General features: G+C 38.1%; 1 protein-coding gene across 1 annotated transcript; it reads right to left on the bottom strand.

Moving 5' to 3' along the window:
- Positions 1 to 22092: 22092 nt before the first annotated feature.
- mc4r (melanocortin 4 receptor) lies at positions 22093 to 23612 on the bottom strand. Its single transcript, XM_006799200.3, has one exon. It carries the CDS (start codon positions 23160 to 23162, stop codon positions 22179 to 22181), a length of 984 nt encoding a protein of 327 aa, XP_006799263.1. The 5' UTR covers positions 23163 to 23612; the 3' UTR covers positions 22093 to 22178.
- Between the last annotated feature and the right edge of the window lie 1988 nt (positions 23613 to 25600).

Raw genomic sequence — 25600 nt, forward strand, 5'->3', positions numbered from 1 at the left:
AGGAAAGTAAGAACATTAAAATTATAATTAAAACGGTAAATTGTACCCGAGGTAAAACTCAAACCCCAGACTCACTACTGTGGGGCACATTTCTCATCCGTCAGAGCTACTTACACAAAATTAGGCTCACATCAAAGGGTTATGATGATTGTTGCACTCACTGTAGAACTCACTACAGAACAAATAACAAAATCTACATATATAAGCATAAATGGCTTAAAAGTATTTATGACACAAACTTCATTGTAATAAACTCTTTGATATTTATACCTTGTTCTGATGGGACCTCGATTGGAATGTGGAATATGTTGTGCAAAAATGTAAATAAAAACAGAATGCAATGATTTGAAAATCTCATAATATGGAATATGGAAACAATGTCGACATCTGTCCATCAACAGTTCAGGTTTTCCTTCACCTGCAACTAATTTTTATCCAGGACAGAATGATGCCATTTCCATCATGTTTGCTGGGACTTTGTACATAACACAAACCACCTTCTATGGAAAAAAAAACATTATTTTTTTTACCCAGAAAATGAAAATGACCTAAAAACCCTTTCAAAAATCTGCATTTTTATCCTGACATTACATGTAATTTGCTTTCATGTACTATCTCATGCAGTGTGTGTTTTGTCTGTGGTCTCTCTGTGCTCTGCTTTTTCTCCTCTCATCTCTTTCCCCTTAAACCCCAACCAGGCACAGCAGATGGCCCCACCTTCCTCAGTCTGGTTCTGTTGGAAGTCTCCTTCTGTTAAAAGAGACTTCTTGCTTCTCACAATATCAAGTGCTTACTCATACGGGGTAGCTCTCTTGCTTCTATCGCAGCTTGAGATGACTGCTATTGTGAGCTGGTGCTGTATGTCTTACATTTTATCAAAGTGGGCCCTTCACATGTTGCTTATGTGACAACAGATTTCAGTATGACTCAAGAAAACCTGCTGTAAGAGGAAAAATATCAGAGGTGTCGCTTTAATGAATAAACTACATGAGACCTCTGAGTCTTAGAACAGCTTTAAATTGCTAAAATCAAACATTTTCCTTTGCAGGGAAAATGACATTTGCTTTCAACTTGTTTTCCATCTGGTGACTGATATCTTTTCCTTAAATGGCCTTGGGCTATTTTTTTGTACCCTTCTTTTCAATCACAAAATGCTGACTACCACACAGCTTGCAGCAGTGATTTCCTACTACTCTTTTCCACACCTGCATCCCGATGCTGTAACATTCACTGTATGTTGGTTCATGGTCCTTTCCCTCTTTCTCAGGACCAAACACAAGCTAGCAAACAAGGACAGAGATACACAAGAGTTTTCAAATTCCCAAACTTTTCATGCTTTCATTTAGACAAACAGACAAAGGCTCCTGATAACCTAGTTAAGGGCTGCATCTCAGACTTTAATACTACTTTACTTCATACATACAAGATGTATATAAATACTATCAAAGACTTACACTTCTCTTTCCACATACATGGCTGTAGCTCAGTCTTGCATGTGTCTATGTAAACATCTAATTTACCTGGTACATGATGATCTTAGAAAGCCTCCTGCACCCTGCTTTGATTCACAGGAATTATTCATATTGTATGAATTTGTTTGGTGATTATTATGGAAATGAGCGGGTTGAGAAGACAGTCGGAAGACAAAAGAAAATACCAGATAAAGCGCTCAGGACAGACCTTATTAATATCAAACACTGTTACCTGCTGAGATGAAGTTATTAATTATGACATCGTGTTTTATGTAAAAATGTAAGAATTGTTTTGCTGTAATTCACATTGTGAAAACTAACTTCACATTGTGTCACAGGCCTAAATGCATTCCCCCCCCTGATTTTGACTAAAAAAACAAAATAGACCATGAAATGTTTAAAAATGATCAGATTTCATAAGCAGGTAGTCAAAACATATTGCTGTCAATCCAAAATGTTTGTTTATTAACTCTCACACACATTTATAATTCAGTTTGATTTCAAGCCAATTTTATTTATATAGCGCCAAATCACAACATCAGTCACCTCAAGATGCTTTGTATTATTGTAAGGTCAACATTACAGTATATATAGAGGAAAAACCCAACAATCATATGACCCCCTATGAGCAAGCGCTTTGGTGACAGTGGAAAGGAAAAACTCCCTTTTAACAGGAAGAAACCTTCCAGGAGAACCAGACTCAGGGAGGAGCCACCATCTCAACTGGTTGGGATGAGAGGAGGAAGACAGGACAAAAGACTTGCTGTGGATAATTAGATAGTAGTTAGACAAGTTAGACATCCAGTCACACCTGGGAAAGCTCCCCTACCCCAACTCCAGGTAAGTGGTAAAGAAAATGTCTCTTTGAATGGATCGATGGATGTCCATTGATGGTGTTTTTTTAATTTTTAAAGGGAGAACAGCATGTATTCAGAGACTAATGCTTCTCCAATAGATCACTTCACCTATTTTATAATAATAATAATAATAATAATAATAATAATAATACTAATAATAATAATAATAATAATAATATAATCTATAATAAAAAGTATCTTCGGGTTTTGTAACACAGAAGAAATCTTTTGAGGTGAATCAAAAATACTGCAATATAGCGCATAAGGAGGGAGGAGGTCAGGGTAGCTGGAGGACGAACAAAAGCTTTAGCACTTTAAACCCACAGTTAATGGTGCGTATATTGTACTTGAGGTAAGTTGTTTCTTCACACCAGTGGTTACTTTTTCAGTGGACAATGAACTAGACCTTTCTGCCAAAGTCTTGTGTTTTCATTGCAAACTTAGTCCAATTTGTTCCAGTCATGTAGGCTCCTTTCAAGACCTAAATGGTAAATGGGCTGCATTCATGTTGTGCTTTTATTCAGCGTTCTCTTCAGTTATACCTGACATTCACCTATTCAGACATAGACAAAGGTCTATGGGAGAAGGCACTGGCATGACCATCTGCACTGTCTTTGCTGTGTTTTACTTCAAGGACACTAACACATGGATGGGAAGAACATGAATCACTAATTAGTTACTGATAGACTCTTAAATCTCTTAAGACTATGTAACGACAATAAATGCTATCATAACAAAACTTGACTTTAAGGGATCCATTTCCACTTCCACAAGCTGTGAAAATAAAATGTAACGTTACATTTAATCCTCACTCAGTTACACTAATACTGAATTCTCACTGCATAGCCAGGCAGCAGCAGAAGCAGTGGGCATTAGCGTCAACCATCAGCTTGCAGCATTAGTAGCAGTTCATGCCCACGAATCTCATGAGGCGTTCCGGAAATCAGCTGGGACACACTCTTTAAACTATCTTATAAATAACACTGATTCCCCTTTGGCTTTCATTAAATGGAGGTTGTGAAGTCTGTGCTCCAAAGCAGTGAAAATTATCCATTCTGAATTCAGTCACTAACTTCATTACATGTGCAACATGTACCTTTATTACCCGTCATTTATTCTCCGACAGTGCGGCTGAGTGTGTGCAGCTTTTTCATCTTCCCATTGCCGTTAGAGATCCAAACTAATGACCACAGTCTGACCACTAGTCATGTCTCTGTGTGAGTCCAAGTCAAAGAGGGTCTATTGTTTTACACCCACTTAGACCAGAGGTTCAGGAGCAAGGTTTAAATGACTCAGGCGTTCTGAGATACTGAGGTGTGCTAGACAACCTACAGCCAGTTGTACTGTGTCGAGAGGCTGCAAGGTTATGCCTCCTTCAGTTCAAATCTTAAATTTGAAGCTTACCATAATCAGTTTGATTGTTCAATAATTCATCTGTCACTGCATGAAATAGTCACTTTGGGAGGAGGTTGATGAGGGGAACCAGGCTGCACTAAATCCCCTTAGAATAATTATGCATGGTACAAAACACATAAAAGCAGTAGAATAAAAAAATCTCCATATTACATTTTAATAAGACTTTATACTGTTCTTTTTTTTTTTTTTTTTTTAAATCATTATTTATCAAGAGCCTCCAAATGTTCTTTTTGGCTTCTGGGGGACTTCAGGTTTATAATAGGGGAGATCAAGAAGTGTCTGTATGATGTGAACATCTTAATGAGCAAAGAAACTAAGCAACGAGGAGTATAGCAGAATGTAAATGGCTATTAGTGAGGTTTGACCCTTGTTAACACTGCCATGACAAATATTTAAGCTAATTGTAAACCCAGCTGAGAGTTAAGTACTTGATTAATTAATTGCAAACACCAACGCATGACATTTACCGTGTGAAGTTTAGACAGCTTCTACTTTAGTATTAAAACTATAGACAGTGTAACTGATAATGATACTGCCAAAATGAGACAAATACTAACCTAAGTAACTGTGTAACCAGTAATATTAAAAGTTCGAAATGGCACCAACATGACAACTACAGCAATGTTTATTTTAGTAATGGAGTAGATTAAGTGTTGGCACACACAGAGGTGATTCCAATAGGAAATTATACTTTTGTACTAGGTTGGAAACATGTTTATCTCTGTGGGGTTGTCACACATCACTCTCAATTAAAATCAGTTTTATTCATATAGGACCAAATCACAGCAACAGCTGCCTCATGACACTTTATATTGTAAGGCGCTGTATATTGTAAGGTAAAGACCCTACAAAAGCACCAAGACAATTCTAACAATGAAACAGATCCTGACAAGCAACTAATTGGTGACAGTGGAATGGAAAAACTCCCTTTTAACAGGACGAAACGTTCAGGAGTGGCATGTAACTAATATTTAATATGGAGAGATCACTTTGAAGAACTGAATGTGATTTATTGAGATCGAAAAATGTATTTTCGGTGTAGCCACTGTCCGATGACAGTGGCTACACTGATTATGGCCTGTAAATGGCCTGTATTTGTATAGCGCTTTTACTAGTCCCGCCTAGGGACCCCAAAGCGCTTTTACACGTCCAGTCATCCACCCATTCACTCTCACATTCACACACTGGTGGAGGCAAGCTACAGTTGTAGCCACAGCTGCCCTGGGGCAGACTGACAGAAGCGAGGCTGCCATATCGCGACATCGGCCCTTCTGGCCAACACCAGTAGGCGGTAGGTGAAGTGTCTTGCCCAAGGACACAACGACCAGGACAGAGAGCCCAGGGATCGAACCGGCAACCTTCCGGTTACAGATACGCTTCCCAACCCCCTGAGTCACGGATGCATGCGGAATTCTTCTACCTTGTTGTATTGAAACTATTGTTCTCCTCGACCTCTCCAACCATGTTGTACACACTCTTTCTCCTCTTTCATTTCTATCAATTGTTGATATCAACTTTAAACTCACCGTCCTGGCTGTGCACTCAATCATCGTGTTTAGTAAATTTCATCTGTGCTGTAGCTGTGTTTAACTTCTGCCAACTGTGGTTGACATAACCAGTTTACACAATGACACATGTCACGCTTTAGGACTTTACCAAAGACTCATTCATTAAATAAATAGATATAGAAAATTGGATTTGGTGTTTGATTTTATTCAGAAAAGCTAACATTTGAGTTTTTTTAATGACTCTGTTGGCTTTGTTGGAGGAACTGACACATCTGTTTTGGTTTAATATTAAGCCCTTTCTCAAACTGATTTTAATACAAATCATTTCATTACAAATTTCTTCTGTGTATTTTTTTTTTTTCAACAACAATTGAATCAATAAGACTCAAAAGTAAGACTTTACTTGAAACTGAATTTAAGTACACATATATCAGTCCATACATTCCTTAAGAAGAAGGTAGGTCTGGTTACCATTGCCACAAGGAGAACAACCAGCTTCTTAAACACAAAGATGCTGAGATGCACTGGCTTAGGGGATGGTGAACAGAGAGGATGCTTTTCATTATGTAACGTATGCTTACTCACGTTCTCTCTCTTCCTACGACCCAGAAATAATTTTCCCTTGAATGACTGAGGATCTTCTAATCATTTAAATACACCTCAAGGAGACAAAAGAGTAAAAGTAGAAGAGGATCCTAAACAAGCTGAGTGAGGAAACACAAGGGCACATCTTTTATCAAGTGGCATGACAAATAAATGCCACATCCATATTAATATTGTGCAAAACTGGAACTGTCCAGTTCTCATCTATTCCTTGCACATCTTTCTCATGTTGCGACGTAACACATGGCCGATGGGGGAAATGTAGTAAAGTAGGGCACAGGTGATTCTAATTAGGAAGAAACACATGAGGGCAGGAAATGAAGTCCTCTGCAATGTGACCAAAGCTGAGAGTTTCCTCGCCATGTGCTGACAGAAATGTAGTTACATTTCCCGGGAGGTGCATGTCAGGCTACGTGGAAGCATCATTGACACATCAGTCTTCACATCTATTCCAAAATTCTGGTTAAACCAACCAACTCTGTGTATAAACGTAAACTAGGAGTTAATTAAAAGAGTTGATAGAGTTGGTTCAATAAATAAGTTCTGTATATTCACCCTCAATTAGGCTTATGTGTGGGCAATGGGAAAAAAAAACCCCATCTACATTAGAGCTCCAATGCATGATCATTTTACATGGCAACAGGTAACTAAAGAGCACAGCCTCTATTTTAATCCAGTGGACTGAGAAACACGAATGCACATCAGTGTAGACCAGGCAATTTGTCTTTAAAAAACAGCACACAGGAAATGAGTCATTTTAACCAGCATTATCTGATCCATCATCTTTTAGTGAACTTGAATATGCTTTAGTAGAAGAAACAAAAACAACTGCAAATGAAACAGAGGACACAGAAGGTAGTCAAATGTTGATAGAAGATTCCTTTAAAGTTTCTGTCAAAAAGAAAAAAGTGTCACTAGCACTCAAATTGAAAATGATGTCACAGATAAAATAGAGATGGAAAGCTCAGGAAAGAATCAAACAGAATCTGATAGTGATAGAGGAAGAGGATGAAGGTGAAGAGAAAGTCTGGACTGAAGATAAACTGGCCAGTTCAACCTGTAGATCTTCTGTTAAACAGCAGAAGAAAAGTTATAACCCCATTTTCTGAAGGTCATGAAGAACAGGAAAAATGTACAAATATAGGATTTCTTTCCAGACAAGAAATTGTTTCTGTTGTATGTGAGATCACTGTTGAGCAATAGTGTCCTGGCATTTTAACACTGCTTTGTTGTTAGATACAAACTTTAAGACAGCTTTGAGATTTTTCTGGAGAGTGTTTAAATCTAGGAAAGATGATTTTCTGTCTTTATGGCAGTGGTGGCAAAACTGAAATCAAACAATTTTGTCAGCAGTACCCCTGCTCATGAATCAAAAAGACTCAGATTTTCACGTGCTGAATGGAAAACTGTTGCATAAAATGTCTGCTCAAGGGTTAAATAAAAGGCAGTTGAGTGGTAGGACAGATATTGTGTGAGGAGACAAGTTAAAAGTCAAGGAATGTCAAAAACCTATATGGAGGGTCTTTTATAAACCCTTGGTGAATAAGAGGTCAGGTAATGTACAATGGAGGATTTTGCATAGGGGCATTGCTGTTAATAGTTTTGTGCCAAAGGTTAAAAAAGATGCAAGTGAATGATGTCCCTTTTATCCAGAGATAGAAACAATTTTTTATATGTTTCTTGAATGTAAATGGCTTGAACCAGAAAAGCTAATATAAATATTGCAGGCAAAGGTGGTGATACAATGTTTATTTTTAGTTTTTATTGCACTGATTTAGGTTTAAGGGGTCACTTCTATCATAAGTTTTTTATAATTTAACATGATTCTGCAAAATTGGGGTGTAACATGTTCACTCAAATCTTTGATAGACAGTTGCAGCAAAATTTGTGTATCTCTGATTGCAGAGTAGGGACACCGGGAGGAGATCCAGTGTGTACTTTCCATAGGTAAGGTGGGCAGTCCTTAGCTTTCAGGGGAGAAAGCTGGTGTTATGTAGCTATAGTATTTTCATTTTAGAAATCATTACTTATTTCCAGAAGGTCACCAAGTTTTCCCTAAATCCAGTTTCTGGAACAGAGTTCACAATGTAGAAATGACCCTGATTTAACACCAACTATTTCATTTCTGTTGCCATGTTTTCATTTGCAAAATTATTAAAATGCCTCTGTTTTTCTGTATAACCATATTTTCAACTTTTAATAAAGGTCAGTGATTGCAGGTTATTTTGGTTTTAACCTTGTTTGTCTGCAGAGTATGCCCTGTGTAATTACTGGTTCATTCCAAACACCCAGCTTGTTTTTAAGGGTAATTAGTTTCAGCTGTTAAATAACATATTGATGGACTGTGTTGATACAGCATGTTCTCACACATTTTTTGTGTCTAGAATGATGAACTGTCCCTAAAAATGAAAATAAACAGTTTTTGTTTTGAGTTTGGTAACTTGACACCTTTTTATGAAACAAACATCTGAAACCATTCCAGTTTTAGCACTTCGCTGCTTTAAATGACATTCGTCCACGTAGACCTATTTGCAAATCTGAGTGTCTTTGAAAACCCCACCTGGTGAAGTAAACACTGAATCAGTGGCATCTATTAGCATACAAATTACCACCTGTGAATCTGTTCAGGTTGGAATTCCCAAATGTTCAGTCCCAACAATACGACTACATTGATTCAAACAACTTACATTTAACCTTGCTAAAAAGAAACATTTGCATTCGTTTCACATACAATGCAAAACCAAAAAGGATAAACACACAGTAACACATTTATCTTGAAGAATTGTTATTTCAAATGAAACAGAAGAAAACATGAAAAATAAATAAATAAATAAATAAATAAAAAGGTTAATGTTAATTGTTTTGTGGTTAAAAACTGGTTCCGTAAAGTCATCTAAATGTGTGTGAGGTCCATTACTTACCTCTTGATTTACGGCTGTTTTGTTTTCTGATTATTTCTAGATTTCACTGATACTGTTTCATTCATATTCAGGTCCTCACCAAGATTTTGCAGCACAGATCTGAGACATTGCCACAAAGTTACAAAGAAAGGACTCAAAAATATTTCAACCACGGGCATTGCTCTTATTTGTGTTTCTGAATTATTCATTGATTTTAAATTATTCATTGATTTTATACCTGTATAAATCCAGATATTTGTAAAATAAAATAGGTGTTGGATTGGGTTGAATTTGCATAGAATAAAAAACACTTAATATTAACCTATGGTTACGTTTGCATGCCTGTGATACACTGAATCATACATAAAGAATCAGCTTCACATGTGTTGACATCTAAATGTACCTGTACCCACTGAGTAATTTTCTTTCTTGTTTAGAGGTCAAAAAGATGACTAAATGTTACAAAACCATCAGTGCTTATATTGATCTTGTTTCAAAAGCTCAATAGAAAAATGTCTATTTTTCTTTTTAATATGACTTATGTTTATAGTATTAAAAATAAACAAACATGCATATCTATGCACATCCACTGGCCACTTTGTTAGGTGCAGCTTTTGATCTACTACCTACTAAATTCCAAAACAAGCATCAGAAGTGGGAGGAGAGGCGATTTAAGTTAAGCTGTTAGTGCCACATGAACTGGAGCAAATATTTCAGAAACCACTGATCGACAGAGATTTTCTCACATAAAAGTAGGCCCTCAAAAAAGATAATATGACGTTTGTTGGTAGAGTGCTTCAAGCTGAATTCAAAAGTAACACAAACAACTACTTGTTAGATCCAAGGAATGCAGAAGAGCACCTCTGAACACATGTCATCTTAAATCTTGAAGCAGATGAACTACAGCAGCAGAAGACCGCACTGGTTTTCACTCCCGTCAGTGAAGAACAGGAAAGCGAGGCTACAGTTCATGTGGACTACCCAAACTGGACAACAGAAGAGTGCTAAATGTTGCCTGGTCTTGTGAGTCTTGAGTTCTGCTGCCACATTTGGATGGTGGTGTCAGAATTTGGCCTAAACAACATGAAAGAATGGATCTATCCTGCCCTGTATCAACAGTTCAGATTGCTGCTGATAGTTTTGGAGATATTGTCTTGGCACAGCTTGGTAAATGGACTTCTTATATACCTTTTACACCTTATATATCTTATAAACCTTTCTACTTTCCCAGATCACTCAAAGCACTTTATAGAAAATGCAATTCATACTTTTTTTCTACGCTTTAGTGCTTTTTATCTAACGTTGACACGCATTCATACTCTGATGGATGCATCAGAAAGGAAATTGGGGTTAGTATCTTGCCCAAAGGTATTTAGCCTGCAGACTGGAACAGCCAGGGATCGAACCTTTTAAACATTATATGGCCCGCTCTCTCTCCTGAACTATAACAGTTTGGGTACCAACTGGGCATTGTTTAAAAACTACAGCCTACCAGAGTATAGTTCTTAATCAGCCTGTTCCTTTTTGACAACAACATACTGTCTGATGGCTATTTGCAGTAAGATGATGTGTGAAAGGTAGAAAGGTTTTCCCTGGCAGATTTCATGATCCAGGAAAACAGCATTTGTATTAAACAAAACCAAAAAGATTTCTTATATATTTAACTGCTCATGTTAATAAAAAAGTAAACAAAGAACTTTTTTGAATAAAAGAAAAAAACATTTATTGTGTAAAAGTGAACGACAAAGAAACTTTTCAGGTAACATGGTAATCTTCTCAAACTCAAAGTTCTAAAATAACATATATGTGCATAAATGTAGACGGGTTTCTGTATGTTGAAATCAAAAGAACCAGGGTCATGCAGTTTAACCGAATCAATATCTCTCCTTCTCTTGGGATAATAAATGTATTGGTTGGGTGATGCACTCAATACTAATATGAATGGAGTTGGCTCAATAGACGTAAAATCAATTGGTCCCTCAAATCAATACCCTACGGTGATGGAAGAATGCACGTATAGTCAAAATTCCTGGGAATGTGATTGGGTTTATTCTTATTCAAGATAATTTATGAAAAGCAAAGTGGCAGATTACATAACAACTTTTCTGAGACTAATCACAAATACCTCAGTATATTCTCTATTCTACAAATCCTTAAAGTTCTCCTTGTATCTGTTTTCAGAAAGTGAAATGAAAGGACATTTTCTCATTTTGAATTTACACAGTCAAGACACCTCGCTTTCTCCAGCCTCATTTTAAATAATGCTCTCAGACTTCATTTTAATCTCAAGATCTATCTCAACAGTGTGCTTATGTTTGATTAATAAACCATTCTGACCATAAAAACACTTATTTGAGCAGCAAATAACTCATTTACTAGTGATATAAATCTTAAACAAGCTTAAATTCAAAACATCTGCCTTGTGATTTCTTCCCAAATATACTATTAAAGATTGATTGAAGAATAGCTAGGCACCACTAGTGTTACTTTCAGGATGCTAAGATTAAAGCAATTGCAGAGCAGACTGAAGCAAGACAAACACTATTTTAGGTATTTATAGACTAAATAGCAGGTCTACAAAGTCAAACATGCATCATGGGATTGTGTCGTCCCTTAAGAATGAGGTGGGCAAGAAAGACAAAAGTTCAGTTTCAAAATTAAATCCCAAGCTACAATATAACTCCTTCATAATGGGCAGCAAAATCTAGACTTTGCGTGGATACGTAGCTGTTTCCATGCCAAAGAAACTACAGTTTGTATTGGTTGTAAGTTAGTTTTTTTCAATTAGATGTCAGATGTAAATACAAAGACCTAGGGATGGGATAATAATAGTGCAATCCTGTCAGTGTAAGCAAGGAAGGCAGACATCAAAATCAAAGTGCAAGCATTCTCTCACCTTGTTTCAATTTGTGATGTCACCATTTTGTCTGTGGACCACTGTTTTAAAGGATGGAGTTAAGCTTTTTTCCAGTCATCATCTTCAATTTTTTCAAATTTGACATGATCATAATTGTATAAGGCAGTTAGTGATGATTAGTTAACAACCAACGCTACTTCTGAGCAGCGAGCTTGGTAAGCAATGTGCGTTGATAACTGACATTAAATTGGGATTCAAAAATAAAAAGAAGTAAAGGTATCCAAGAAACTGAACAGCGAACTTCTTAGAACAACAAAGACAAAACAGCACCCACCTGTCACTCAAACTGGCACACCTAGGAATAATTTAATGATTGAGTAAAAGAGCAAACATTTTTATTCTCTTTCATGTCGTTTATACTTCATACCTCAGCTCTCACAGTGGGCACCTGTTTTGTACTGTCAGTCAATCCCTCCAGACTTCAACCTACCTCCTTGTTAAACCACAATAGCCTGTTTTTTTCCCTCCGTATCAAAATATGTCAAAAAGTCTAAACATCAAATACTAGAATTGAAGTATTAAAGGCACCTGACAGATTTTCATCTTGTCCAGCCTTGGCCAAAAGCGTTGTTGGCTGTCAAATCAGCCACCTTAAATCGAAACAGACTAGACAGATAAAGGTTTGTTAGATTCGCCTCCTCCTGTATTCTTCTACACTCACAGTACAAAGCTGTGTTTTTACATATGTCTACTTTTATAGCATTTTCATCATCAAGGCAGTTTTGAGAGGTCATAGGAGCACCTATGTAGGACCTAGTTACATTTTCCTCCACACGTTTTAAATGGAGGAAAAGAACAAATGAAGCCACTCAGTTTTTTCTTATGTGTTGTTATGGCGACTCCCATCTATTAGCTCCCCACTCTCATTATCACACAGATGCACCAGGGGGATGAATCAATGCAGTTACGCAATATAAAATCATGAAGATAAGATTTTAAATAAATACATACTGGATACACTGAGTAATCATCACATGATGCTTTTCTTTTTAACTGGAGAGTGTTTTGTACTTTCTGAGCTGATGTGGGTCCTTGTATGGAAGGCCGATTACAGTCATAGAGAATGTTAATTTCACTGTCCACTCTTTTTTGTAGGATTAGGAATTACAAATAATTTTTTTCTATTTCTGTTGAACAATTACGGTTTTCATTTTCAAGGACGCCACGCATTTTTAACACTTCAATTTAGAGCATTAATTGAGCTTAACAGAGGAAACCTGATGTGGAAATAAATTCCAGCATTATTTGCTGTGACTGGTGATGGCAAGAGGAGAGTCAACATGGACTAATTTGATGCAAGCAGCTCTGTGCACAAATCCCCAGGAGGCCTGGAAGATAAGGACTGACAGAGCCACTAAGAGCCTGAGGCGAAGCAGTTCTAAAGGCCACACGGATGGAGAAAATGAAGGGGGTGGATGGGAATAAAAGAGTATTATCTACTTGTAATCAAATGTGAAGAATGATTTAACAGTAAAAAAGAAATCTACACTGAAAATTCTGCCGTTATCTGCTGACTCACAGTATGGAGTGTGTACATGATGCATGGGAGGCAACCGGTGATGCTCTCTGGGTGAATTACTCTCTCAAGCATCGTAAAATACAGCTGAAACCTGGACTCTGCTTCTCACTGCAGTCTACGGTTAACCAGAGAAATGGAGCATTACTCTAGCTACCTGAGAAATAGGTTTGGTGAATTTTGAAAAGTTTCTTTAGAACACAATAGAATGCAAATAGATGAAAACACAGGGATTTTTTGGATTAAATGACACGTTCTTAACTCCACAACTGTGTTTATCACTGTAGGTGTGATCTCAACAGTAAGAAGGACTAGCATGCAGTCCAGGCAGGTGGGAGCATTTTAGGCTGATTGATTTAAAATCAAAGGAAAAGCAGATGCTCACAGGCAGATTGTTGGTGCAGGTAAAATAACCCATCAGAAGGCTTTACAGGCTGAAACTGTAAAGGCTTTGTGTGCTCTCACAATCAGCTTTCTGTGCCAACTTTCATGTGTTTGTCCTCAAAGACAAATCACATGCTACTCATAAACTGAAACTTTGGTTTTAGCCACAGATTCTATGACAAATAGTGTCCTTGATTTTGTCTGTATCAGTTAAACTGTCTCTCCCTTGAAATACTGTTTTTCCATCTAAAAAGCTGAAATGAGTATTTCACTCTTAAAATATGCACACCCCATTGTTTCTATTGTTATTCAGCCATTTTTGAACACAGCACCTGAGTGTTCTCCCTGGTTCATCTCTTGTATCCTGGCTGTGACACTTAGATGGCAAATGTCCAAAGCTATGTCTACATAGAAAGCAAAGCGTGAGTACTACATTAGCATACCAGCAGCAGCAAAAGCAACAGTCCTCGGTGAGTCTACACAGAAAGCATTCAAGCACATAATAACTATAATTACACGGCTACAAAACAAGAAAATAGCATTAACAGTTTGTGGTGGAAAACTCATTCAAGGTGCAAGGCTAATGGAAAATTGTCACATGCTGAAAATGTCAGAGATTCTGTATGTTTACATGTGAGATAATAAAAAATTATGTATTCTGAGGTCAGATTTATAGTTGTCTATATATTTAGCATTCTGTTATTACTTGGATTATATTTGTTTGCCTGTTTTTCTTTCAGACATATGCACAGGACGTCTAAAATGTCCACCAAAAAGAAATGGGAGAAGCATAAATCACAGGAGAGTGTGGTTTTTGTCACATTGGAGAAGATTGCATCTTGCACTTTGCTTTGCTCTGTTTGGATAGGTTAGGGAAAGATTGCAGTTCAGGTTAAAGCATTGGTTTGTAAAGTTTCCACTTGTCAGTATGACAGTGTTTTTGTTGGTGATGGCCAGGAAGAGGGAGATGGGCATTTCTGGTTAGACTGCTGAGGGAATAGGAAAAAACCCATAAAGCAATATAAACATCGACTAATAGTCAATTTGTGTGCCTTCATAGAGCATTGTGAAGGCTTACCTGTTACACCTGCCTTAGGAAAATGATCTCAAACATAGGCTGTGTACATATTTGTGGTGCCATGGGAATGAGAACAGACTGGAACACCAAATTTTTGTTGGGGGGCCAGGTAGGGGCACAGATTTGGAGAAGGGTGGCAGATGTAATTGGCAGATAATGTTAAAAATAAATCTACCAACCATTAACCATAATTCAATAACCCTATAAACCTAATAACCGAATGCGCTTTTAACTCTTATTAGAATGAGGTTTTAACCACTACGGTGCAAAGTTTTTAGATACTGAGTTGATAAAGTACAAGAGATACAATCAGTGCTTTGTCAGTGTTTATTCAGCATTCAAGGACAGCAATATTTGCATAGTATTTTTACTGACATATAGTGCACATATGTTTTGGGCAAAAACATTTTTGAATATTAAAATATGAACATTTTTAGCCGATGCCAATGCAAAACTTTATCTGCCTATTAAAAAAAGAAGATAATCTTCTCACAAACTGGTGTCTGATTTTGAAACAGGAAAAAAGTGGGGAAACAAATGAAAAGACTAACATTTGAATGAAACCTGAAAGCAATGATGATGAAATACAGTCAGCTGGCATGGGGACACTGCCAGTATTAACCTGCAGAGCTGGACTGGGACAAAAAAATTGGACATTTTGACTAGAGACCGGCCCACCAGGTATTAAAGCCATAAAGCCTTTGAATGAAAACAAATGCTGTTGTGACAATGATGTACACTGTCTTTTGGTATATGTATGATTTCTATACATTTTACGTCAGATAAAAACTTTGTTCGCAAGATTCAGATAATTATTTAATAAAAGCTAGAAATTTTAAATGAGAATAAGAAAGAAAAGTATTTCTTTGTGCCCTTCTCTCGCTGTTAATGCCCTACCTGGCCCCCTGGCATAACTTTGCTAGACCCGCCCCTGCACAGTTACCAGCTGTCAGCTACTTAGAAAAGGATCCTGGTGTTATTTGTCTCTCAGAACCGGTTTCTCAATCAGCTGTTCAGCTCTGATGATTCAGTAAGGACATCTCCTGGTTTCATCTGCATGTTTCCCTCTCACCACATATCCAAACCGATATCATGACCAGCAGCTTTACAGCTGTGGCTCCAGCCAACATCAGCTGATACTAGAAATTAATATTAAATAAATTCTAACAACAGCTGATCAAGCTTAAACGTGCTGCTGTTGTTTAGCCCGACATCCGCTGCTTTCCTCTTTCTGGCGCAAAGTGGGCGATAAATAAACAAGAGAGAAAAGACGATCAGCTGATCATTGATCAGTTTCATGATTGAAGTAGGAACAGGAGAAAGAGGGGAGAGAATGAGAGAAGAAGAGGCAGCTGCAGCATAAAGACACAGAATAACTCCAGCTTTGTCTTTTTTTCATTATAGCGAAAGTACGGGACAAACTGCGTCTCTTCTCAGCTCAATATGAAACGCTTAATATTTTCTCTGAATGAGGGACCATTCCATTTTTGAGGAGCCGTTGGCAACTCTACTAACTAAACTTATGAATAAAATAAAGTTCACTATCAGTAACATCAAAGCACCCACCCAGCTGTATAGAAACTCCATCATGCTAGCTAGTACACAGTACGAATTACTGTAACTGACTGTAAAAAGTCAGTACAACAAAAATAAACTCCACCTAAACTTGGTTTATATCTGACCCAGATAGACTGCAGGTCATAACTTCTTACCTGAAATTCAGTTCACCTGACACTCGGACCGGCGGCCGCTTCGGGTCTCTCCTCCTGCTTCCCCTTCCCTCATCCACCTGCTGGCCTCTGTGGAAGCTCCGCCATAGCCACCACCAAACAACTGAGTTATTTTTACAGCATCTGGCCAATCCACCACCTCTCATTGTTCATGCAATTACAAAAAAAAAAAAAAAAAAAAAGTCATTAGCCCACCGGGCAAATGCCCGATGGCCAGCCCAGCTATGTTAACCTGCAACCAAATCTGCAGCTCCATACAGCTATGTTACGACTTGGATTATATCTTATAACTCATAACTCTTATGCTAGCTCCCCCCAGTAGCCTACTGTCTGAAATATTCGACGGTTGCAATAATTCTTTAAGTGTTATTTTTTCCTTGGTATTTTAATTTCACCGAAGTTTACTAAACTCAACAAACTTAATATTACTTACAGGGACATTTATTCTCTCCTCATTCTCTTTCGCCGAAAAATTGTTTTCTGCGGTGCCGACCGTCTTTCGTGCTTGACTCTCCTACCTTTGCTAACGTCATGCTCATAGTTCAGAAGCCGATGGTGCATTCACTTACACTCGGATATCTGAGCTTCACTGTGAAAACATAATCGTACATTTGATATTTGATTGAGTTTTATTATTTTAGCTTCGCCCCCCCAGCAGACCCGCTGGACACGCCACTGATCAAGCCAAAAATATACAGCATTGGAAGCAACAATTACCTGCATACAAATATTACAGCAGTTTCTGAAGCAATATCTCAGAGGACAGTGCTGCTCTTTGCCCAACTTTAATGAGAAGTCTGTTCATTTTTCAGTCAACCATCTGTTTTCTTCCTGTGTCACGAGCACTAAAGTCTTTCAGGGCCAAATGCACGGATGGAAAATTTTGTCTTGTTGCGCAACATGGAATAAATCAACCACTTCACAATTTAAGTAAAAATCCTTCCTGTCTTTGCTGAATGTTCCAATGCACAAAGCCTGAGGATACACATCATGTAAACTATTTTAAGACACCAAAATACAATAACGGCTTCTTATTTTATTTAATAAGAAGAATGTATTAAAAAATTCTTTTTTTCCCTATTTTTTTTTATTTTTCTTTGAGTTTTTTTATTATAGCAACACTGAGAGACAAAGTGCAAAGTATATTTTTTAGTAAAAGGAAAGCAGAAACGTCATTTTGCTTGAACAAAACAAAGGTAATGCCAATCTAGCCTCAAACGACTTTGTAAAAACAAGTGTTCTTCTTAAAATTGTAGTGTCCTTAATCTCAAGAGCTGCTTAAAGTCAAGCTGAATGGAGAAACATCTTTATGAAGGCTGTAAGCAAGTCATCAATGAAGCTCTGTGTTCTCATATCTGTCTGCACTTATCAGCTCTTCCTGCTGTTCTGTTTTTTTGCTTACCCATAAATCTGTAACATCAATCCAGTAATCTTCTTGCTGCTCTTTGTCTGTTCTGTTTAAAAGTTACTGTTATTCTGTCATTCAGAAGGGATGTTTCAATGGTTTTTAAAATGGCAACAGTTGGTGAGAGGTTTAGGATTGGAAATCAGAACTTCTGTTACAATGAAAAATGAAATAAAAGCTCTTGAAATGTGGTTAAAAACTCATTGGGACATGCTGATTTAAATGTGCAGAGACCTTCAGCTAATAAAATTGTATTAAGAGACGTCGCTGCCCCATAATAATATGGCCGATTCAAGATTTAATACTGAGTTAACTGAGCTAATATAATATAATCTGGTTACAACAGTAAATATGTTTAATTTTACTGAGTGGTAGAAATAAATCCCAATGTCTCACATATGCTTTGTTCAGAGTTTGCAAAGTAAATGAGCTTGGCAATGGTAGACAGGAGACCAAACCACTGTGAGATACATGAGGGGGAGACTAAACCAGCAATGCCAAATATAAGTCCCGGGGGCACAACAGGATTCCCGCTGGAAGGCTTTGGAAAACTTCCTTTTGAGAAGGACCTCCCCTATGACCACTCATGCTAAACCAATGAAATTAAGTAATATTTAACCAATTAAATGACAGAAAAGTACATGATTTTCAATATCTATAGAAATGTTGGTAAAAAAAAAAAAAATAGGACAGCCTGCTCCTTAAGCATGAAGAAACCACAGGAGGAGGAGCGTCCCAAACAGAATCTAATTCTCTGTACTTCCAGTGACCTTTTAATAGTTGTAGTTTGTTAGTCAGCGGCAGGCGGTGTAAACACTTCAGTTCCAATTACGCTGGGTCTTTTAGATAGTAGCCCCAATCTGAGCTTCTCATCTAACTCTAATATCTGATGATTATATTCATGAACTTGTTTTTTCAATTAGTACTCACTGCTTGTATCCACAGGTGAGGGCAGGAACAGTGATTAGTAAATCCTTTGGGCTTAGATGTCTTTTCACCTCAACAGACTGGTACACCATTGTTTTCAGCGCAGATGCTGCATCAATCTGTCTTTCAATCTGCTGCTCCACACCTGAACATGACAAGATACTCAAACCTCCTCTTGGGACATTTCATTCCCAATCTGAAGCTGTCAATTTCCCTTATGGCCTCGGATTTTGAGGTTCTCGTTCCCACCCTGGAAACTTGTAAGTCACTTGCAAACCACTCTAGCTGAACTTGGAAATCAGCACCAACAGGAAGACATTAACTGCAAAATGGCCAGTCCTTGAGTCCAATCCTCACGAGTAAAAAATGAAACACCAGTATGTGAGAGTGAAGAGGAAAGAGACGAGCTATTTTCTGCTACTTTATTCCAACTTCATGTAACAGCCTGTTGTGATCTAATGAGTCACATGTGCTTAGTCAAGTGCAATAAAGAAGTTATCAAAAGAAGATATTAATAGTAAAAGAGTAAAAGTAAAAGAGTGACATTTAAATAATCTACTTGTATGAGAATTATGCTATGAATCTCAGTGCTGTTTTTATATCTGAATGTTGCTTAGACACACAAAATTGTAACACAAGACAGAGAGAACTGTTTTTAAATTTATGGGCTTTTTTGCATGTTTTTTTAACACATGCTCTAAAAAAATCAACATCTCTGTGTGTCCATGGTATTGGATTTGTGACAACAATGATCCATATGCATTACTTAACGTTGGGCTAGCACACCCACTGTGAAAAATATGCTTTTTCTCACACACACACACACACACACACACACACACAAAAAAAAAAAAAACAATATTTGCCAGGATATGCTGAGGCTGGTGGTCTGGCATAAATGTAAAATAGAGGCAAATGATGCGTCACCCATATGTATGTATATGTATATATATATATATATATATATATATATATATATATATATATATATATATATATACATATTATGTATATGGAATACCAATGTGTTTCTCAGAAGCATTAAACAGATTCATCCCCTCCCTGCATTTTCATCCCTTTAGCAACTTTTGGACGAATGATGTTTCCTTATCGGTGCTTCATAAAAGCACAGAGAAAGACCCTGATATCTTGCAGATTGAATATTTTCTTTGAAATAAATTAATCAGGCCCGTCCTAAACGTCTGTTAGGATTTAATTAAACCTGGTATGAAATCCATTTGTAACACTGATTCTCCCCAAGCAATATTCAGCAGCTGTTTGGAATGTGGCCCAAGGCTGCAAACTGAATCACAGAAGAGTTATTCTTCAGAATTATAAAGGTTTTGTTTACCTCGGTTTAAATTATTCAAGATAATCGAGAAAACAACCCTGTGGGAACTTCTGTTGCACATCAACTTCTTGCTTCTACTGTGCAATCTCTCTGCTTCTTGCAGAGACGACGGGTGTATGTGGGCCTGAAATAAATGCGTTTGTAAATGTCCTTCCTCTTCATTTAAGTTGTTTTTTCAAGTAAAAGTTAATTACCTCATCTTTGCGTAGAGGTTAAAGTCTACACTGCAGTGAAATGCTGATAAACAGACTTGTGGCTGAGGTGGCATTATGATTTATTGAAGCTCCTCTGCAGCAGTGATTCACACAGTGGTCAAGCAAACACCTTCATTGGCACGCATGAATCAAATTCCAGGCGAAGCTTTGGCCAGAAAATTACACAGCTGCTTTTATGTTTTTTTTCTTCTTTTTTCATGTGCATATAAATCAGCTTCAAGTTTAAAAAGACACAAATACATAAGGCAATATTTAAAATAGCATTCACTTACATAGTAAATCTGTTTGTGAAATACTGTCACAGAGGATACAGTTGCTCTTTTTTGTCACAGTGCAACATATTTAAGGCAGCAACAAGTTACACAACACATACATAAAAATACATTCAGTTTAGTCTGTTTCATTACATAAATATGATGAAAATAGCTTTTTATAATCACATGTACATGCTGAAAGTGAGAGAACAACCTACATGTGCAAATTCACAGAAATATCTACACAAGCCACAAAGTGAAGGAGCTTTGATTTAAAATCAGCACATTTTATAAGTGGACTTTCATCGTTTCCACATTGAGGCTCTTTTTTTGGCTTTCTGCTCAGAGGAAATCATTAATAACAACAAGTTAAAGCAGCTTTCTACTCATTTGTGATTGTTGCCCTGCATCAAATACAGGAACGCAGTCATAACAAGAAATGCTATTATGCCTGAGAAATACACTGACCTTTTTATATATATTTTACAGCCATGCCATCCAAAATTTAGATGATCATCGACAAATTCTTGTGCGCAAGCATTAAAAAAGGTTCTCGACATGAGAATCAGCAGGTGAACAAAGCACGGAGGTGTGGTATTTGTTGCTGGTATTCTTCTCATTTCCAGAACAATCTTGTTTGAGTGCTCTTATCCTCTACGAATGGCTCAGAAATTCTTGTGCAACACCTCATTTCTTCAAAATAGCTTTTTTGAAACAAGCTGTTTTAGCCTGTTTTCTATTTCAGCATTGATTGTTTTGCCACTTTAGCAAATTTGTAGTTTATAACTTGGAGAAAAACTCATAAAACAGTCCAGATATAGACACAGTTCCATGGAGTGCATGAGAAAGAAATGTACTGAGGTTTGAGGACTTTTATGCATGTGTATATATATACATACACATATATATATATATACACACATACATATATATATATATATATATATATATATATATATATACACACATACATATATACATATACATATACATATATATATATATATATATTCATATATATATATTCATATATATATATGTATATGTATGTGTATATATATATATATATATATATATATATATATATATATATATACACATATATACATACACATATATATATATATATATATATATATATATATATGCTTTCAATATGCACTGTATTTGTTTTGAGGAGAATGGCACTCCCAAACCTGGAGGTAGTCTGTATATACTCTGTTAGATGTGCCATATATAATTAATTTACTGTGGCATTTATGTTCTATGCTGCCACAATACTTCAGTGTCATAATCCTGCACATACAAAGTTAATAACAATAAGCAATATGTTAGCTCTCTTGACCGCAGAAGGTAAATAGAAAATATTTTCCGAGTGAGAAAGAGAAGCAATCTGCAATTGCTGGTCACTTCAAACTTGAAATTGCACTTATGAATGGCATTCACTACAAAACAAATTAGCACTTGTCTGAAGAGCAATGTGCTATATTACAAGATGTTTGTAAACCTACCTCTTCAGCAATCTGAAACCAAAGATGGGTGCCCAAATAAATCATGTGAGATATCATACTCTCAGAGTCCACGTTGGCCAGGTTTCGATTTCAATTGCAGGCTGTGGGTTCACAGCGGACGCTTTACAGGCAGCTCACACATACAGCAGAGCATGCGAGCAGCAGAAAATCTCTTTGAAGGTTTTTCTCATCTCTTGGCTGCGAAAAGCATAGATGATGGGGTCAATGACAGAGTTGCACATGATGAGGATGAGGTACATGTTGAAATGGGACATGAAGCAGGTGCAGTAGGGGTTCCTGGGGCAGCTGATCATAAGGATGAGATGGAGGAAAAAGGGCGCCCAGCATACCACAAATACCCCAAGGAGAATGGTGAGGGTGATGGCCCCCTTCATGTTGGCACGCTGCTGGATGGGAGCGTTGCCCGGTAGGGCTGCGATCCGCTTCATGTGCAGGCGAGCCAACAGGAACATGTGGACATAGAGTGATGCCATGAGCACCAGCATGGTGAAGAACATGGTGATGAGGCAGATGAGTACAGTGGTGCTTTCCGAGTAGATGATGAACAGGATGCCGGAAATGGTGCAGCACGTCCAGATGCTGCTGATGACCAGCATTGCACGACGCAGGGTGACAATGTTGTGGTATCGCAGGGCATAGAAGATGGTGATATAGCGGTCGATGGCGATTGCTAGCAAACTGCAGATGGATGCCAACAGAGAGCTACAGATCATAGAGTCAAACACATTGTCCATGCTTTTAATCAGTGTGACAGGAATGGTCAGGCTGCCTCCATTGATGAGTGCTATAACAATAGTCTCTGAGGCATTAGAGACACTGACGAGCATGTCAGCAACTGCAAGGCTACAGATGAAAAAGTACATAGGTGAATGAAGGTTCTTGTTTTTGATTATAGCAGCAACAACCAGGATGTTCTCCAGCAAACTGATGATGCCCAGAGTCAGGAAAACCTCAGTGGAAATAAGCAGCTGCTCATAACATCCAGAAGATGAGTCTTTTTCCTCTCCTGATAAGTCTTTGTTAAATGGCAAATTGCCCGAGGTTTGGCTTCTGTTGTGGTAGCCTTGGATCAGTCCATGGTATTCTGTGGCATTCATAATGGCTTCTTTTAAATTCCCTTCTCCTTGGGTTATTTGTCCGTTGTTAAGTGTCCAGCTAGTTTGTCCGTTTTAAAGTCTCAATGTGTGTGGCTTTGGATCATCCTCATTATCTGGAGGACAACGTCTGCGCCCCGAAAAGAATAAAAAAAAGAATAAAAAAAACTCTTAGCCAGTGCTCCTTCTTCCCTTTTCCACCCTTCTGGCGTTCCAAGAGGCAATTTTCTTCAAAGGTTTGCTGCAGTTATTGTTCTCAACAAAACACAGTCCCACAGCTCTCCTCTCATCTCGCCACTCTGGAGGGAAACAGTGTAGTGAGAAGTTAAAGTAAGAATATGTAAGGCAGATACGTGAAGCAGAAAGCAGCTACAAAAGCAAACGTGTCTAATCAACAGTGAGCGGGAACATGAGAGGCAGAGAGCAGCAGCTCGCTGCACAACTGCAGGCAGATCTTCACTTTGCAAGCTACTGTGGTCTCACTCTCACTCGCTACTATTATATTGAACACACACACACACCAACCCCTTACTCTCCTGCCTTCTGTCCTATCCGCTTGCTGATAAAGTGGGAGGAGGAGCAAAGTTTGGGCTGACGCATGAATGTAGATTTTAAAATGAATCAGACCCAATGCAACACATGAGAAGACTTTCAGTGTTTTCGAATCTCAGGGGATGTTAAAACATTTCAGTGAAATCTAATTCAACAGTATCGGTTTTCATATAATAATGAAAACATTAAACACCATGAATGATCAACTTTAGGTGGAAAGCATGCAATCTTTATTTATCTAGCACTCGGGCGCGGAGCTCATTTATTTACAGTGCAGCAAGGTGACAACAGTTCAAATGTGCAACAATGGTGGTAGTGCGTCCTTCCTTCCGTGTAAGCCCGTGCGTGGTAGTGAGTGCCCGTCTCTCCTCCAAGTGCTTCCTTTGTGTCCGTGATTCCTCCGTCAATCCCTGGGTAAACACACCCACGACAGCAAAATGAGTAGGTAGATCAGACAGTACGCTAGCGGCTCGAAAACACTACCAGGCTTAGTGCAACACTCCAACGCTGTTTGTCGCTCAGCTACACCATTAAGTAGCCCTGGTGAAGATGGTAGTTAATTGGCAGCAGCTGGTGGATTGATTGCAGGTGCGGCAGCTCCGGACGACAGCACTTCCGGGTCGGAGGTAGCCTGTTGCTAGGTTACCCCCTAACACATGACAGCGGAGCCGGAGGGGAAGACAGGGCGATAGGAGAGACACACGCACACAAATATACACACTGGCAGGTCGACCGGTCAGGGCGCTGTCAGATCCTGACATTCACAGACCAAAAACACAAAGTCCAAGAGCCAACGAGAACCGACATCCAGCATAAACAACGCACAACTGAAGAGCAAACCTAAAGTAAAATCGAAACATAAAAGAAGTTTAAAAATAAAAATAAAATAAAAATGTTTGAAAAAAAAAAAAGGCTGAGTCTTACTTATTGCTGGCCGCATGAACCAAACTACACATGTGGTTATACGGTCACTGAATAGCTCACAAGAACTGGCTAGAGTGGCTCCATACTCCTGAATCACTGAACTCCTGAATCATGTCTTCTCCAGCTACAAAAAACAAATGTAGACTGGTTTGCCAAACTCCCACACAGCCTTAAATATCTTTGAGAAGATAAAATCTATAGTTCAGAGTTCCTCTGCCAGGCCAAAGAGCTGTTCCTCCAAGGTTTGACAGATAGATGAACTCTCCACAGTACCATGGGATATACCTTGGAGATGGTCCTCCACTATCCTAATTCAATGTACTTTAATTAACAAACCCACACACACAACACACATTTCCATGAGTTTGCAGGGGTGCATTAACTAGTACAGCCCCACAACATCCAGAGCCTTAGAGGGCCTAAGCTGGCCAAAGGAGGAGACAGAAGCCAGTGACATCCAGACAAGAAAGCTCCTTGCCATTCTTGGACAGTTTCACCCCAAGTCCAGCACCCTGAGATTGTACACCAAGTGGAAGGAAGAAGTAACTGTGACATTCAGTAGTGCCCTTATTGTTTTGATACAAACGACCACACTATTCAAGACAACACAACACACTAACTACACACCAAACATGCTAAATGTCACAAATCTCTTGTCTCAAAACTCGCTTTCGATATCACTTCCTAAACAGCCAAATGTCAAGTGTTGCCACGTTATTTTTCGATTGGTTGACATGATACATTTTTCACCAATAAGAAAGGGTTGTTGTGTGTTTTTGTTTTTTTCTGTAGTGCGTCCTTAGAAAATCACGTTTTGATGGTGACCACCAAACTGGGCGAGTTCGGGACCAGTCCGAATGGCATTCCAATGTTGTTGCTATAGATCCTAATTGTGTGAATCAGTGTCTTGTTCACTCCTGGTATACAGGTTGATGTCATCCATGTAGAGGAGGTGGCAAAGAATT

This window comes from Neolamprologus brichardi, chromosome 9, assembly GCF_056152115.1.
Source record: "Neolamprologus brichardi isolate AB-2024 chromosome 9, ASM5615211v1, whole genome shotgun sequence".
Classification (NCBI taxonomy): Eukaryota; Metazoa; Chordata; class Actinopteri; order Cichliformes; family Cichlidae; genus Neolamprologus; species Neolamprologus brichardi.

What these genes read in the sequence shown, in the direction of transcription:
- mc4r (XM_006799200.3), bottom strand. Translation starts at nt 23,162, where the DNA reads ATGAATGCCACAGAATACCATGGACTGATCCAAGGCTACCACAACAGA.